Source organism: Peromyscus maniculatus, chromosome 8 (assembly GCF_049852395.1).
Source record: "Peromyscus maniculatus bairdii isolate BWxNUB_F1_BW_parent chromosome 8, HU_Pman_BW_mat_3.1, whole genome shotgun sequence".
NCBI lineage: Eukaryota > Metazoa > Chordata > Mammalia > Rodentia > Cricetidae > Peromyscus > Peromyscus maniculatus.
Genome location: NC_134859.1, coordinates 88277834 through 88295176, shown reverse-complemented (window position 1 = coordinate 88295176; position 17343 = coordinate 88277834). Strand labels below are relative to the sequence as shown.

The 17343-nt window shown below is 53.4% G+C and overlaps 1 protein-coding gene across 4 annotated transcripts; it reads right to left on the bottom strand.

The window, feature by feature from the left end:
• Positions 1-400: 400 nt before the first annotated feature.
• Wnk4 (WNK lysine deficient protein kinase 4) lies at positions 401-17014 on the bottom strand. Of its 4 annotated transcripts, none has more exons than XM_076577670.1 (19): positions 16153-17014; positions 14584-14756; positions 13475-13695; positions 13057-13214; positions 12489-12577; positions 12182-12398; positions 9204-9468; positions 8843-8964; positions 8544-8602; positions 8331-8445; positions 7948-8064; positions 3313-3450; positions 2768-2810; positions 2088-2665; positions 1945-2005; positions 1442-1838; positions 1155-1354; positions 893-990; positions 401-786 (listed from the first exon to the last, which is right to left on the bottom strand). In XM_076577670.1, exons 1-19 carry the CDS (start codon positions 16756-16758, stop codon positions 784-786), a joined length of 3660 nt encoding a protein of 1219 aa, XP_076433785.1. In that variant the 5' UTR covers positions 16759-17014; the 3' UTR covers positions 401-783. The 4 variants fall into 4 exon arrangements, with proteins under 4 accessions (XP_076433785.1, XP_006992992.1, XP_042138771.1 ...); XM_006992930.4 differs by having other exon boundaries at positions 2088-2668; positions 16153-16886; XM_042282837.2 differs by having other exon boundaries at positions 715-990; positions 2088-2668; positions 16153-16886.
• Positions 17015-17343: the final 329 nt, after the last annotated feature.

Sequence of the window (17343 nt, the reverse complement as noted above, 5' to 3'; positions counted from 1 at the left end):
AGGGAGAGATTACTGGACTGTTTGAGTCTGAACCAGGTCTTAGGGGAAGGAAGGTCACTCTTTCATTCTTTGCCTTCAAGAACAGACTCTAATGTCACACAGCCTTTCCCCGTCCCTGGATGGGCAGATGAAGGATAAGACACAAGTTCCTTCATTCTTTTAACATTCACTGGTACCTGCCTATAACCGGCCTAGGGTGGGGTCTGGAGGGGATCATAGCTTGGCCAGGTGCATCACTGGTCATGTAGTTTCCTCATGACCTGGTGGCAAAAAGCCAGAAACTGGGCCGCTTCTATCCTGCCTCCCATTGTGAGAGGAGAATGGCTTCTGTATCCACATCTGCCTCACCCCACAAGTCTTTGCCCCCGGTTCCTCAGGCATGGCAGATACAGACCCACAATCCTTTCCAGTATTTTTATTGGTTGCTGTTAACTTTGGTTGGTGGTGTGAGCACACCTCCTACACTCCCAGCTGGAAGCTGGCCTTCTAGAAGCATCTGGACTTGAGTGGGATTGCTTAGTGGTTGGCCCTTGCCTGGGGAGGAGCGGAAGATGAAGGTGGGGTAGGCTACAGAAATGACATTTCCACACAGCAAAGAGTTCCCACATGTTTGCTTCTTCAGGATAACACAAGCGCACTCTCCATGCCCACAGGCCTTCTATACCCTCTCAGTGCTGGGGTGTTCTGTGCTGAGTTCAGTTGGTCACAAAAGCATCAGATTCTGAGAGCCCAAGTGCCATGGTGGGCCTGGTGTTGGGGAGACATAGGACTTCTGTTCTGAATTCACTGGAGGGGAAAAGAAAAGTGCTGAAGAAATGCCCAAAGAGGAAAGAGACAAAGCTGCTACCAGTCACCATTCCCTGGGCTCTCCCTCCCTTGGGCCCGCCCTCACCATCCTGCCAACATCCCCGGCGAATGTCACCCCCTTGCTTGCCCGCTGCTCCTGGGAGCCAGTGCTGCTGCCACTCAGAGAGTTCCTTCGCATGATGCCTGGGAGCAGGATGAGGGAGGGAGAGCGCTAAGTGAAGGAAGGGGCAGCCAGGGGCGGGGCTGGTCCCCCAGAACCAAGGGTAGACCACCGGGGGCCTGAAAGATGGCGTCAGTAGGGGAGGAGTCTCAAGGGAGAGGTGAGAGCTGGGTGGCTGCCATCTCACCAGGGCCGGGGAGCTCAGAGCGCTGCAGGCTGTTGCGGCGGGAAGTGGGGAAGCTGCCCTTGGAGAGGCGGCGCCGGCGGCAGGACAGCATTGCGGCCGGGACGACGATCCCGGGTGGGGGCCGCTTCCCAAGCCGGCTGTACAAGTCCTCGATTTCTTTTTTCTGTAGGGTCTGTAGTGCCTCCACTTCCGATAAGTGCCTGAAGGTGCACCGAGGGCGGGGAAAGGCTCGTCACACACTTGTGCTCCAGGTTTACCTCTAGCTCTGCGGGCTTCCCCAGACTCACTTCTGCCGAAGGTTCTGCAGCTCAGCCCAGAACTCCTCGTCCTCCCCACTGCTCTCTGACTCCTCACTGCTCAGACACAGGCTGCTGTAGGAGTAGTTCATCCACACCGGGCTGGGATGACTCAGGAGGGGGGAGCTTCCCCCAGTTCGGATCCCATCATTCCCTTCCTCTTCGACCGCAACCCCCAGGCCCTCGGCTGCGCGGTCACTCTCTGCCAGAGCCTCCCTGGTCTCTGGTCCTCCGGCAGCACTGTCCTCTGTGTCTGAGCTCTCTGAGGTCAGCTGAGGGGTTGGAAGTTTTAGGGAACTGGAGAGAGGTGGTGCTGGTTGAGGGGGTGCCTCTGCTGGCTCCTTGGATGAAGTCACTTGGAAACGCCCGACAAGCTGGGGCTTTCCCTCTGCAGGGAGATAAGGAGGGAAGTGAGGAGGAGGAAAGAAATCTAGAACATAAAGAAATGTGTTGGGGGTAACAGGCAGGGGAAGGTCAGGGATTCGAGGCCTCACCTTCAGAGATGGGTGCCAGTCTAGCTTCACCCAGGAGCGGTGGGGCAGAATTTTGGGAAGCCTAGGAAGTGTGATACCATGAGGAAGGAAAGGATCCAGAACGGGGAGCCCTCCCCCCCCATCCTTCTTCATGCCTGACTTACCTCACTCTCTGCCTCAGCTGTTTGGGGTGAAAGGCTCTCCTGGCCACAAGAAGCAAGGGGAAGGGGCAGGCTAGGCGGAGGACCTGGAGGAGACTGGGAAAGCAGCCCAGGGGAGGGGGACAGCAGGGACTGGGCCACAGTCATCACAGCCAGAGAGAAGGCGCTAGCCAGAGAGAGGAGAGGAGCTGCCGGAGGGGAGGGGAGGGGAGGAGGGGAGGGGCAGACAGGAAAAGGAGAGGGGCTAAGAGTGACTTGGGAACAACTAGGAGAGAGTGGGTGAGGAGAGCTGGCGGGGAGAGAACTCGTAGGAAGGTGAGAGGGTGAGAGTGGAAACTGAGAAGCACTGGAGAAGGATGGGGGAGGGGAGCTGGGGGCCTGTGGACAGGGGTGTGAAGAGGCCTGGGAGAACGGGCAGGGGTGACAGAAGGGTGAGCTGATGGGAAAGATGGGGCATGGGAAGACAGGAGGGGTCCCAGGGGAAAATGGGGTTCCAGGGGACAGGGGGGTTCCAGGAGAAGACGGAGAGGTGGAGAAGGCTGCCCAGCTCCTCTGTTCCGGGGAGATGCTTCTCTGGGGCTCTGCTGAGGAGGGAGGGTTGAAATTCCAGACCCCCATGCCCTGTGCCCTCCACAAGGTCCGCCCAGGGGTTGGGATGAACAGGAACAGAATGCAGAACCTACCATTGGATGGGCCTGGGAGGGCAGGCACTACTGCTGGCTCTTCCTGGGGGAGAAAAGGGGCCTTTAGTGGGGAAAGCCAAGTCTCCAATGGAAAAATTGCAGGCTGGGATTCTTAACCTAGGGCCCATGAGCTTCTAGGAATCCAGACATGAGCTTCTTGGGATTCAAAAATGTACTTGCTGAAATATTTGGAGGTAAAGAGGTTTGAGACCTGCCAACCTAGTCTCAAGCAGTTCAAAGGAACATAACAAATAATACAGAGGAAGACTGGGAAAGCTAGTCAAAGGGGATTAACCACCAGCAAATCTGGGCAAAGGGCATCTAGAAAAGTGCTCTACAGTTCTTGCAATTTCTCTCTGCGGGTCTGCACTTATTTCAAAATAACAAGCTAAAAGTATTCATTCACTGTTTTCTAGAACAGGAGTCTGTTGTAGCTTTCATAAATAGAGTTGAGAGTCGGCTGTAAGGTTCTCAAGATCAAGAGACGTTCATCCACACTCTGCTCAGGGCAGTCTGTTCCTGCCGGGGATGTCTCGAGGCCTGACCTGAGGGCTCAGGGCGTCTTCAGCAGCCTCTGGGGGACCAGAATCTCTCTTCAGCAGGCTCTCCACTCGCTGGATAATCTCCCGGATCCTGCTCAGGAATCCATCTCGCTCCGAGGGCAGAATGAACTCATTGTACACCTGGCGGGGATTATGGGATGGGAGGAGGCTGTTGTCTCACGGTTACCGCCCTGCTCCTGATGTTTCAGCCTAGCTGTTGGCACCACTGCATCATTTGCTAAGGATGTGCTGTGTGCCAGACACTTGTGGGCAAGGAGAAATGTAGCTAGGAGCTAACATGCCTAGGATGTGTGTGCTGTATGCACCAAAGCTTTCACGTATCGGCACATTTAGCACCGACAACCTGCTCTGGTCCATTAATATTCTCCCTTTGCTCTGAAGCTAGCTAATGCACAGGTTAAGTTCACCTGGCCTGGGCCTGGAGCGATGGTTCAGTGGTTAAGAGCACTAGCTGCTCTTCCAGAGGACCTGGGTTCAATTCCTAGCACCTGTAACTCCAGTTCCAGAGGAACCGACACCCTCACACAGACATACATGCAGGCAAAACACCAATGCACATAAATATTTTTTTAAAATACTTTTCAAAAGTTCAGTTGGCCACAGCCACAAATTTGACCCAGGTCCACTGAAAGCCAGAGCCTGAACTCTTTTCACAGTTACATACTTCTGCACTCATATAAAAAACACGGGGTCCCAGTCACACTTGGCAAAGTTAAGCAAAACAGGGCATGAACGGTAAATGTCACTTCCCACTCCACAAACATTGAGTGCCTGCTGTCTACCATGCATTGTGGGGAGTACTGTTGAATATGGGGATACGGGGAAGCATGAAACAACATCTTAGTCTTCCACCTCACGTCAGTACACAGCACTCTGCAAGCTGTCCTGGGATGGGAAGAGCACTTCAGGGCCTTGCTAATAGTGAGTATGGGTTAAAAAAAAAAAAATTTCTGGAGGTGGGAGGGTCTTAGGAATTTTTTTTTTTTAAAGACAAGGTTTCTCTGTGTAACAGCTCTGGCTGTCTTGGAACTTGCTCGGTAGACCGGGCTGGCATGGAACTCACAGAGATCCTGTTGCCTCTGCCTCCTGAGTGCTGGGATTAAAGGCATGCGCCACCACGTCCAACAGGAGGATCTTCTTTAGCAAGCATTTCAGACTTTGCAAGGTCTGGAGATCTGGCTCACAACAATGTAGGTACTGTACTATTGAACACATGCTTCAAGTGGTTATAGCGGTAGATTTTATGTTGTTGTTTTATCTTGTATTTGGTTAGTTGGTTTGGCATTTTGTTGTTGTTTGGAGGTGGGGCGTCTTACTATGTTGTCCAGAGAGGCTTCAAACTTGTGGCAGTCCTCCCCCCTCAGCTTCCTGAGGGCTGGCATTACAAGAACATGCCACTGTGCTCCACTTACAATGTGTTTGGACTTTTTTCTTTGTTAAAACACAATTTAGTCAGGCATGGTGGCTCACGCCTTTAATCCTAGCACTCAGGAGACAGAGTCAAGCTGATCTCTGTGAGCTTGAAGCCAGCCTGGTCTACAAAGTGAATTCCAGGACAGCCAGAACTACACAGTGTGACCCTGTGTCAAAATTACCAAAACTACCACCACCACCAAAATTTTAAAAGTGCTAATAATCTAATTAGGATATCGAGATGGATAAAGATGCTTGTCATCGGGTTTGATTATATGAACGCAGTCACATGATCATACAGTGAAAGGAGAAAAATGAATTCTCATGGGTTGTCTTCTAACCTCCACATACAAGTAAGTAAATGTAATAAAAAAAATCTGTAATTGATCATCTCCCCCAATGCTATTCCAATGAAGGAACAGGTCATACACCTCTGGGATGGGAGAACCTGGGATACAGGGATACACAGGAAGTATTTGATGCTGAACCTTACAAATGTGAGGTAAAAAAAGCAACCCTTCACTGAGGATCGATGGGCACCTCCATGCCTCACCATATTAGATCACGTCTTTGACAAACAAATAGTAATGGGTGAAGAGTTGAGGCTCAGAGCTGGAGAGCCCTGCCACAGAAGCTAGGGTAGTGATACAACACTTGCCCCAAGCCCCTGGATTTGATCTCCAGCACCACAAGAAAAGAAGGAAGGGAAGAGGAGGGATTAGAAGTGAAACCTGGCCAAGTTCACCAAATTTCAACACATGAAACTGAACTCAGGTTACATAAAAGCCTAGTGACGAGGCAGTTCTCAACCTGTGGGTCTCGACCCCTCTGGGGTCACAGATATTTTTTACATTAGGTTTCATAACAGTAGCAAAATTACAGTTATGAAGTGGGACGAAATAATTTTACGGTTGGCGGTCACCACAACCCGAGGAACTGTGTTAAAGGGTAGCCGCAGCATTAGGAAGGTTGAGAACCACTGCTGGACTGGCCATTCTTCTGTTGCACCCTGCCCTTCAGAAGAGAAAGGATAACAGCTGAGGCCAAGAGGACAGCCTTGAGGCATGAAAGACACAACCCAGTCTGAAGACAGGACCCTGATGCAGTTGGATGGACAATGGTTATAAAGGCCATGCTTCCTGATTTTAGAATCACAAAGAGCCGACGATGATGATGAAAACCAGAACGATTAGGTCCAAGTCTCAAACTCTGCTGCAGAGGGGTTAACGAGTGAGGAGAGAAAAGAAAATGGAGCCAGGATCCAGGCGTGGGTCACTTGGATTGTGTGGGTTCTGAATGAGCATAGAGACCATGGGGAAAGGTTTCCACACCTACAGACCCCTGAGTAGATAGAGGCAGAGGCAGAAAGGCACCCAGCCTCTTCCAGGAACTGTTCAGAAACCTGTGCGGCTTGATAAAGACTCTGGGTCACGCTTGGTAGACCCGGAGAAGGGTCACGTGGCTTGGCAGAAGATGACAAGCCTCAGGTGTCAGGTGATACTTTTCTTTGATCTGGAGACTAGGTGAATGGCATCCAGGAGGGGGTGCTTTGTGAAGAATTCCCCAAGTCAGATGTTTTCTCCACCATCTCAACCCCACTCTGCTGAAACTGTCTCCCACTGAGACTTCTAACAAAAGCAGTGCGGTCTTCCTCAGGAGTCCCCGTCCCCCCACGCCACCTGCTTGAAACTCACTCGTTCTCACTAACGTCTTTCTACTTCTTTGGCCCCAACTTGCTGCCCGTCAGTAACTTGTCTCCCCACTTCTCATCCTAGAACAGGATGTTTTCAAGACACACAGTCTCGAAGCTTCTCTCACCTTGGCAGGTCTATTTTCACCCATCAGCTCTGGGCTGAGGACTCCTGAACCCATCTCTTTCCAGCTCTGCCTGGCCATATCCAGTTGCCATGGAGGACCTGGATTCAGCTGTTGCTCAAGCTCATCATGACCCTTAAGAAACCCTGCTTTCATTCCCAACTTCTCTCATTCAGTAATCTGCTCCTCTTTGTTCCTCTGATACGGGTTGCCCTTGATGTCCCTTCTCCCTAACGCCCTAGCATATCAACTCAGCAAATATTTATTGGGCATCCACTACCCACACTGTGCCGCGTCAAGAACTTACTGGATTACGCAGCAGTTTTCCTGAAGCAACCCTTAAATCCACCCTTTCTTCTCCTCTATATTCCATCTCCCCTTCATTCCTGTCAGGCTTCTTGTGTCCACCCCTCCCCCTACCAGATCCTTACTCTAAAAACCCTCCCACATCCCACAGCAGAATGGTCTACTTAAAACCCATTCTCAGGGCTGGAGAGATAGCTCAGAGGTTAAGAGCACTGGCTGCTCTTCCAGAGGTCCTGAGTTCAATTCCCAGCACCCACATGGTAGCTCACAACCATCTGTAATGAGATCTGGTGCCCTCTTCTGACATGCAGTCATACATGCAAATAGAGCACTCATATACATAAATAAATAAATCCTCAAACAACAAACAAAAAGCCGTTCTTGAACTTTGTTTGCTTTATAAGGTCTCATGTAACCTGGGTTGTCCTTGAACTGCTGTGCAGCCAAGGACGACCCTGAACCCCTGACCTTCCTGTCTCCCCTTCCTAACTGCTCAGATTACACGGACTGCCAGAGCTGGCCTTTCGTGTGCACTTACGATCTGTGCCGAATTCCACTTTCCAGGATTTTCCTGTGGGATCCCTTTTCTCCTGGGACAGTTTCCTCCTTAAGTCCTCCCAACACTCAGCACTAGTGCTGTTGGCTGCTCATGCTGTGCCTCCAGCTGGGCATGGCCTTTCCGCCCTTCCCTGCCATTCCCACTCTGTTGCCAGGGCCGGGGTAAATCCCACTCCTTCCTGTGCTGCTCCAGTCCACCCTTTACTTCCAGCCACAGTGTGGTACCTCTAGCAGGAACAACGGTACACAAACACACACACACACACACACACACACACACACACACACACACACACACCACTCCTGTCTACCCAGTCCCCACTGATCTCAAAGTGTAAAACCTGACTAGATAAACAGAAATACCCCGCCACACACACACACACCAAGGCTGAAGCATCTTTGGTGTCGCTCTGCCAACCAGTGTTTTTTATAAACCCTTGCTGTGGGGCCGGGGTGTGTCAGCACCAGTGGATACCAGGAGGAAAATGCTTATATCCACATCTGTCCTACCTCTCTCCCTCTTACCATGGCAGCTGCGATCTCTTCTGGGCTGTCCCCGTCCAGATCAAATCGGAAGGTCACCATCTTGCTGTTGTGGGTCTGTAGCTGGCATTCCACCACTCTGTCATTCTGGTCTGAGACCTTCAGATTCAAAGTCAGCAGGAGGGAAGAGATCAATGCTTCTGCCTTAATCATGTGTTTCCACCCTGTGCCAGCTAAAGCACATTGACCAGAGTGGACCCCGAGAACAGATTCTGCCCCCAGAGTCTGGCATCGAAACAAGACTAGATGCCTCATGGGTACCAACCATACACTACAACTCCGCTTTTCTGGCCCACCTCCCCCATCTCCATGGCAGTTCCCCGCTGGTCCGGTAGGTTATTCCCCAGCTCCTATGCTGTCCTTACACTAGTGACCCGGAGCCGGGATCGGGGTCTCCGACGGAGATTCTTCACTGGAGTTTTCCTCATTTGTCCCCCCTCTCCCATGTCACTGAGGCCCGACGCTGCATCTGAGGCACAGCTAGACAGGGGAAAGAAGACAGAAGCGTTTAAATGGACAGCGGGAACCCAGAACGTCCCGTGTCTCATCCTGGCACCCCAACTTAAACCAGAACATACCTGTCCCCAGGAGAAAAGTCACTGCCGGGACCAGAACGTGGAATGGACAAGGCGAAACCCTGAAAGAGGACACGATTCATGAGATCAGGAGATGATAACTGTTGATGATAATTGTGGTGACCCGGGGAAATGGGGTCAGGGATGTGGGGAGAACACTAGGGAAACAGAATTGGAGAAGATAAGGACAAGAACGGTGTGTCTCAGGAACGAGGGGACAGGTTAGGGGGTTGGGATTCAAGAGAAAGGGATAGGCCATGGGCTTTGAATGACTGGAAGGTTCCCGAGGGACCCCCTCTCACCGAGGGCAAGCAGAGATGGGACTCAGCGGGGCTGGATGGCACCCCCCCGGGGGGTTGAAGGGCAGGGTCTGAGGCATCCAGGAAGCCGGAGGAGCTGAGGTAGCCATCAGTCTCGCAATCAGCTGGTAGGGGAGGGAGTGGATCAATAATAATAATAATAATAATAATAATAATAATAATAATAAAGGACTGTCGTGGTAGAGGAGGGGACCTGTCTGTGCAGAGGGGCCTGGAGCCAGGAGGGAATTGTGGGAGTGTTTGTCCCCAAGGAAGGTTGACACCTAGAGTTGGAAGGTTGGTAAGTGGCAGCATTTCTGGGCTGGACTTCTGGGACCTAGACCTCTAAGTCGGGGTGACTTACAGGTGGTAGATGAGTAGCTCGCATGACGGAAGAGGAAGGATTGGTGCTGGTCAGCCTCTGGCTCCTCGGGCTCGGGGGGAAAGGCACTGGGGGGACCAGGAGCTATGGACGCAGTTGCTGGAGGAGGTCCTGACTCCGGTGGGAGAACCTTCAACTCCCTAGCTTTTCGAAGCTTCTCCCGCTTCCGCTGGATGGCGGCAACCCTTTCCCGAACTGCACGGGCCACTGGCTGGTAGTCGGCTTCACAGACTAAGCCCAAGGCTACCTGGAGTCAGGATGGGAAGGGAGACAGTTTCCGATTCCCCCAGAGACCCAGCAGGGACTGGGGAGCTACCTAAGTTAGTAATGCCTGCTCCATAAGTCTGACCCCCAGTGCTCACATAGAGTCAGGCGTGCATGCTTGTAATCCCGGTGCTGGGGAAGCAGAGCCCTGGAGCTTGCTGGGCACCCAGTCTAGCCTGACTAGCAGGCCCCAGGTCCCAGTAAGAGACCCTGTCTCAAAAAACAAGGTTGCGGGCTGGAGAGATGGCTCAGTGGTTAAGAACACTAGCTGCTCTTCCAGAGGTCCTGAGTTCAATTCCCAGCACCACATGGTGGCTCACAACCATCTGTAATCAGATCTGATGCCCTCTTCTGGCCTGTGGGCATACATGCTATATACATAATAAATAAATAAATAAATTTAAAAAAAAAAAAACAAGGTTGCTGATTCCTGAGACATGACACCCAAAGTTAACTTCTGACTTCCACATGTATGTACATGCAGAGAGACAGACAGACAAAGATAGAGGATGGATCCAATCAAGACACCTTTAAATTGCCCTCACACATATGCACATTCACATCTGTACATTCAGAGAGAGAGGGGGGAGGGGGAATCTATTAGAACATCTTTTTGAGGCTTCTAGGAATGAGGAAGGAGCTATTTATTGACTAATCACCATGTCTGTTACCTGAAAACTCGTCATTATTAAGCCTTCTCAATAACATTGTGAAACAAATTTTGCTGTTGTTGTTTTGGACATGGTAGTGCAACCATGAAGACCTGAATTCCAACCACCAGCACCTGTGTCAAAGCATGCACACGCATACATGCACATACCCACACAGAAAAGTACACACACACATACACACACACACACACACACACATACACACACACACACACACACACACACACACACACACACAAATCCCTTGCAGGTAATAGATCAAGACTTGATCTTGAGGACAGGCAAAGCTGGGCACATGTCTTTAATCCCAGCACCCGGGAGGCAGAGCCAGGTAGATCTCTGTGAGTTTGAGGCTAGCCTGGTCTACTGAGTGAGATCCAGGACAGGCACCAAAACTACATGGAGAAACTTTGTCTGGAAAAACCAAAACAAACAAACAAACAAACAAACAAAAAAAGACAGGCAAGATGGCCCTGTGTATTAAGGTGCCCACTGCCAAGCCTGACAGCCTAAGTGAGTTTGATCTCAGGGCCCACATGATAGAAGGAGAGAACTCTGACCTCTACTGACCTCTACTTGCATGCTGTGGCCCGTGTGCACCCACATACATACCCCATACCTGCAGTCAGTCACACACAAAATTAACAAGATATAACTTTTTTTTTTTTTTTTGGTTTTTTCAAGACAGGGTTTCTCAGTGTAGCTTTGCAACTTTCCTGGAACTTGCTTTGGAGACCAGGCTGGCCTCGAACTCACAGAGATTCGCCTGGCTCTGCCTCCCGAGTGCTGGGATTAAAGGCATGCGCCACCACTGCCTGGCAAGATGTAACTTTTTAAAAAGACTTAATCTAGAGCCAAGCTGGATGGTGTTTTGGCAATTGCATTTCTGTCACAAGTTATTATTATTATTATTAATTATTATTATCATAGGTAGGGTTTCACTGTGTATCCCTGGCTGGCCTGGAGCTCACAATGTAAACCAGGCTGGACTCACCAAGAGTCACCCACCTCTGCCTTCTGAGCGCTGGGGTTAATGAGGTGCCCCACTAAATCAGGGCGGTCTCGGGCTCTTGACCCTGTCACCACAGATGACCCTTGACCTGGCAACTGCCTTTTCTCTACTGAGAATCCCATGGTGCCAGCCCTTCGCCTATCCAGGCTCTCCTCAACAAGCTTTCAAGGTTCTACCCTGGCATGTCTATCCCCACACCCGCTTTCTCCTCCACCAGTGTCTGCTCATCACCCTCTCTCTCCTTTTCATTCAGTTTAGCTGTGAGCTTTGCTGGGTGAGGAGAAGTGTGGCCGGGCCACCTGACCAAATCTGAACGGCTTGAGATTAAATCCTGCTTGTCATTTGTTTACTTGGGACTCCGGACAAGACAGTCAATCTCTCTGAGCTTGCATTCCTTCATCAATAAGTTGGGATAAAATTGCCTTCCAAACAGGCTCACGTGAAAACGGTTTCTTTAAGCCACGTGTGATGTTAAGGAATACCTCTCACCTGCCCAACAGTAAAGGATTGGGGAAAAGATCATCAAAGTATTGTCTGGTCACGGATGGTTCCTAGTCTAGCAGGAGAGAGAGAAATGCATTCAGGTACGAAACAAAGCCCACGATGGCTTGAGGCTGTGGAGAGGCCACACTGATTTGGAAAGAAGCATTCAACTTTTAACTCCACAGGAGTGACCTTCCTGAAATTGATGGTGTTAAGCATAGAGGGGGGAAGAGATGAAGAAGGTGGAGAGGGGAAATAAATAGATAAATTGCCAAGAAGGGCATTCTGTGATAAATAAATCGGCAAGTAAAGAAGCGAGATTAGAGGACCCAGGGTTTGTTCTGGGAAAGAACCCTAGTGTGTGCGGGTGAATTAGGGCGAGAGAGATGCAGGAAGACCCCCTGAAGGAGATGCGGCTCTGGGTGGGGACCTCCTCTCCTAGTGCCCCGCCCTGGCCCTCGGATTGACTGATGACAGGTTGACTGAGCCCTTCACTAGCTCAACCAAAGCAGGATCGATCATCTCCTCACCATCTCCTGAGCCACCTCCTCAGCAGCGTCCCGGCCGAGCTGGAACAAGAACTCGATGGCCTGGTTGTCCCGTGGGCGCCCCCCGCGCCGCGCGTCCTCCATGCGCAGCCAGAGCTTGAGGCCCGGCTTCTCGCCGTCATCCTCTTCGGCCAGCTCCACGTGCACACCTCGTTCCTCGCGGAAGAACGCGTGGGCCAGGAGATCCTGAATGGTGAACCTGGGGACCGTGGGGAAGTGAGCCGAGGAGCCCGCTGCCACCCCGAGCTTCCGTCTCCATCTCCGTGCCCTCTCTGCCCCGGGACCCCACCTCTCGTTCTTATCCGTGCGGATGCAGCCTTCAATTATCTCCTTCACCTCCGGCATCTTCACCTTGTAGAAGCTGTTGGGCTTTGTGCCCTGGGAGAAGAGTTGCATGAGGCTTCGGGTTGCCAAATCTCAGGAAGTCTGCAATGCAGGCGGTCTCCAAGGCTCGGGTGGGGGGAGGGGGGAGGGTGCTGGTACTGAGAGACTCGATTTCAAATCCCATTCCCTCCGTATATTGTTGGTGTGGCCTTGCCCAAGACTGCCCGGCTGGTTGTGGTCTCGTTTGTAAAGCGCAGAGCAGAACATTTGCCTGGCTCACCGGGTGGGGCTCCTAGAAAGATCTACTGAGACTAGATGTGAAGTTGTCTGTAAACTCTTAGGATAACACACATTTTTACTAGCTTGTGTGAAGGTTATGTGCATACAATATATTTGCGCTTTGCTGGGGCATCTTTCTGTCTGGCCTGTTTTTATTAAGATAAAGGGTACGGGCTCTACGCAGGCTAGTTCGAGGGCAGGAGAGTGGGAGGGCCTCTGGGGGTCCCTTCTTCCCCGAACCCCACCCTTCTCACCGAAGTGACCTTGCGGTAGATTTGTGCCGCGTTCTGACACTCGGAGTAGGGGTACTCAGATGTAGCCATCTCCAGCATGCACATGCCAAAGGCGTACACGTCCACCGCCTCATCGTACTTTTCCTCATACATCTCAGGGGCCATGAATTCCGGGGTCCCTATTGGACCCACAGAAAAGATCAGGCTTCTTCCTCTTGGTCTCCTCCCTCCACTCGGGTATCATGGGCTAAGTAGTTCAAGGGCAACCCCAGGAGTTCTGGTGACCAACTCTTGCCCAAAGTGTGTGTTGGGGGCAGGAAGAATGGGGTCGCCCTAGCTCGGTAGCTCTCCAAAGCCCTGTTGGAGCCGAGGGGGGGTCCCGCGCTCTTTTCAGACGCAGGGAGCTAGCAATGGCAAGGGCCCTGCTGGACAGACGCACCGATGACGCTCTTGGCAAAGGAGGCGCGCTTGAGTGTGGCCAGTCCGAGATCTCCGATTTTGACAGAGCCTGAAGGGCCGGTAATGAAGACGTTGTCACACTTGAGATCTCGGTGCAGGATAGGGGGCACTCGGGAATGTAGGAAATGAAGTCCCCGCAAGATTTGGCGGCTCCAGCGCTGAAGGACTCGGGGCTTCATTTCGCGGAAGCGCCTCAGGTACCTGGGAGAGGGCGCATAACCATGGTCGCAGTGGGGATATCTATTCCTGGACTGGGAAATTCCCCCTCATCCCACCTTTACCACCATCTCTGCCTCCCCTGCCAGCCTTCTTTTAACTTAGTTCTGTCTGGGCCAAACAGAAACGGAGTCAATGAGGACAGTCAATAGGTTACAAAATGATTCCGTCCGTAAACTCTGTAGATAGGGCCGCCGCCAGAGAGGATGCTGTGGGAGCCCAGGGAGGATGGACTAGCTGTCCCAGGCGTGGGGGAGGACCTCACTGAGGAAATAACGTTTGTCTTGAAGGAGGAGTATAAGTTCAAGGGTGAGACGGGACGGGATGGAGATTTTCCAGGTTGAAGGGCCCCGGGAGTGACAGAGGAGGGTGGGAGGAGTCATCGAGATTGGATTTGTCTGTAACTTAAGCTAGAGAGGAGAGTGTATTTTAGGGGACTTTACCCCGGGGCAGTGGGAAACTTGAAGAGGTTTAGGGAGGGAGTCAAAGGGTGGGATTTCCTCTAGGTTGCGGGAAGATGGGATAACTTGAGGGGTGGGCAGATTGGGAAAGGCCCTTTAGGAAGGCTGCTGTTGTGGGGGTGCGGGTGGTGTAGCAGCAAGGTTGGGGCAAAGATGAGCAGTGGAGACCCAGTGGGAAGATGTTAAACAGACTTAAGAGACCCCACTGTTGAGAGTGTGGGGCCACAACAAAAACACAGGAAGTTTTGGCTGCTGTACTGGGAGGAAGGATATTGTCATTCATACAGATCGGGTAGGTGGGAGATAGCCTGGTTTTAGCTGTAGAAGTTTGGAGTGATTGGGAGAAGTTCCCCTGGGCCTCAGAGTGACAGTGACGTCCCATCCTCCCCCTCCCACCCAGGCCAGAGCTCACGTCTTGAGCGTGCCCGAGGTCATGAGTTCAGTGACCAGCACGATGCAAACCTGGCCCCTCAGCACCGACTTCCACGAGTCATAGAAGCGGACGATGTTGGGGTGCTGCAGCCCCTTGAGCATCTCAACCTCCTCGGAGAATCGCTGCCGTTCAGCTCGAGACAGTTTCCGAGTCTGTGGGATGGGACCATGGGGGTCACATCAGACCCAGACCCCCGGGAAGAAGAGCAGGGGACATTTTGGGTAGAGCTGGGGTGGCGGGGGCGGAAGGGGGGGATGAGGGCAGGAGCATATGGCCGGGGTATGGTTGGTGAGATCGCTAGCCAGAAGGGCAGCAGACCCCCAACTTCTTACTGCTCCAAGAACACACCCATCCTGGGCCTGGGGCAGCACTCTGGACCCCCCGCTGGACACATGCGTCTTTATGCCGCCAGGTCTGGGAGCCGTGCGCTCAATAGCGCCTTTGTGGCCTCCAGAGCCGACCGTGGAAGTTGGGTGGGGGCGGGCTGTGCCCCGGGGCTGGCAGCCGGCAGGCAGCAGGCGGACCACGGGCCGGGAATTGGGGCCGGCAAGAGGTTGGCCCTAAAAACTAGGAACTGCAGCCTCTAGACAGAGGTAGAGGAGGGTACCATGAAAGAGAAGATCCAGGATCAGGGCCAGGAGGCCGCCCCCCATGGCTGGGGCTGCCTCGCGCCTCCTTTTCCCCTCTCCCTCCCCCTCCCCTGAGTCTGGCTGATTCTCCTGGCCTGGCTTAGAGCCTGGGGCGCGGCACTAGCAGGCACTAGGAGAGAGCCCTGTGCCAGGGCCAAAGTGGAGGGACCCTTCCTCCTGGTTTTGTCCCCTAATCTGTATCTTCAATTTCCAGGGCCATTCACACTTAGAGTGGAGCAAGCAACCAGAGGAAGAAAGTCCAAAACGTGCAAGAGCTCAGCTCCTTTGGCAATGGAAAGGGAGACCCCAGGTATGTAGAGGGGTGAGAGGCTGGCCTGGATTCCAGCTTGAACTCGAGCTAACTGTCCCTGCTCCTTGAAACTGTTGAGAAGTCTTCAAAGCTGACTGCTTAAGAAGGGGCTCAGGGAGCCCCCTTCCTGCCACAACTACCCTAAATCTTTTTGGAGGCGGAGAGGACCTTGGCCTCAGCTCCCAGCCTCCCACATCCCAGTCTCCAAGTTTGGAAAGAGGAAGGAGGACGAGCAAGAGGACAAGGGTCACAGCAGAAAGTCTCAGGTCTTAGAGGAAGAAGAGTAAGAGGCAGCGGTGCCCAGGGCAGGAGACTGGAGGGGCTGCCCCTCTACCCACTCAGTTTCCCAAGCCTCAGATTCGTATGGAGGCTTGAAAGTGAGGCTGCCTGTGCGCATTGGCTCATCGGGAGGCAGCATATACCACCTGCCTCAGTTTCTCCTGAACCCACCCAGAGTCAGTGAGATCCTACCAGCAAGGGGAGCAAGGGTTCCTGGATATCTTGACAAGAAAAAACAAAAAACGATCCTTCCCTGATGCTGTCCTCCCGTTTTCCCAACCTCTAAAGGGCCCCATCCCGAGGTACTACAGAGGGGGCGCCCAGCCACACCTGCAGCTCACACCAGGCCACCTCGACCGTGGTGTCGGTGTCTAGCCCTCGATACACGGTCTTGAAGGAACCTCTTCCAATTTCAATGTCAAACTTGAGGTATCGGCCGTCTGGAGACGTTGCCACAGCCTGGGTCTCTGTGTCTTCTTTCTCTTCCTGCTCCCGCCGCCGCTCCCGGGCTGCAGCATCAAGAAGCCTCGGTGGCTCCCGGGACCCGGGACCTCCTGAAGGTCCCGTAAGCTCAGGACTTGCCGAGTCTGCAGCCTTCACCGGGGCTGCCCCGGTCCATGTGTCCTCCGGGGTTTCTTTGGAGCTAGGAGGTGGGCTCCTCGTGGGTCCAGCAGAGTCCGGAGGATCCGGGGGTTCCGGAAGGAGTGAGGCTGGTTGAGACCAGGAGCTCAGGAGTCCCAGATCGACTGAGCTGCGGCGGCTTGGTCGCGAAGAGCGAGGCCGGGGTTCAGCCTTCCCAGAGAAGCGGCGCACTCGGCGAGGAGGTGGCCCCAAGCGGATCGGCCCGGAGGTGAGAGACGGCGGTGGCCGCAGAGCCAAGTCAGCCTCGGTTTGGGACATGGGGACCCCGGTGTCCGTAGTTCGAGGTGCTAGCATGGGGAAGGGCCGGGCGCCGCAGGGCGGAAAGCCAGGCGACTGAAGGCGACGGCCTGACAGGCGGACCGGCTGGGTGCACAGCGCTCTGGCTGAGCTGTTGGGGCCCCAGCCCCCGGCTGGCCGTCCTGGCGACCCGCCCCCAGCTCCGCCCCACGACCCGCCTCCGACTGAGATCGGTTCTCACCCCCCAGGGCCACCCCCTTGTGAGCCTGGCGCGTTGCACCGTGTGGAGCTGGGGTGCTGCCCTCACCTCTGCAGCCCGCCTCTTAGCCCCCCGCCGCGTGCCCTGCTCTCCAGAGTCCCCGCCTTCAAGCCTTCTTCCCTTCCAGAGCCGAGTGAGTGGGAGGCAGCGGCGGGTGTGCTCCCACACAAGGAGAGCGCAAACACGTTTGGGGTGGGGGAGTTGGAGGACACTGAACAGGAGATGAAAAGTGACCGCGGCTCCCATGCCTCAGTGGGGAGGAGGGTGGCTGGGGAGGGGCACCACCAGGCTGCACACCCCTGATAAGGCAGCGCTGCAGGTCCTAATCAGGAGGAGTAGCCCTAGGCCTAACATCGGTGTTGGAAAGGTAAGGTTTTCCTGAC

Excerpts from the sequence above, each read along its gene's own strand:
- Wnk4 (XM_042282837.2), bottom strand. The coding sequence starts at position 16,758 with ATGCTAGCACCTCGAACTACGGACACCGGGGTCCCCATGTCCCAAACC. Across the intron at positions 3,451-7,947 it reads AAGAGATCGCAGCTGCCATG|GTGTACAATGAGTTCATTCT; the intron begins GTAAGAGGGAGA and ends AATCCCCGCCAG. Across the intron at positions 991-1,154 it reads CTCTGAGCTCCCCGGCCCTG|GCATCATGCGAAGGAACTCT; the intron begins GTGAGATGGCAG and ends TCCTGCTCCCAG.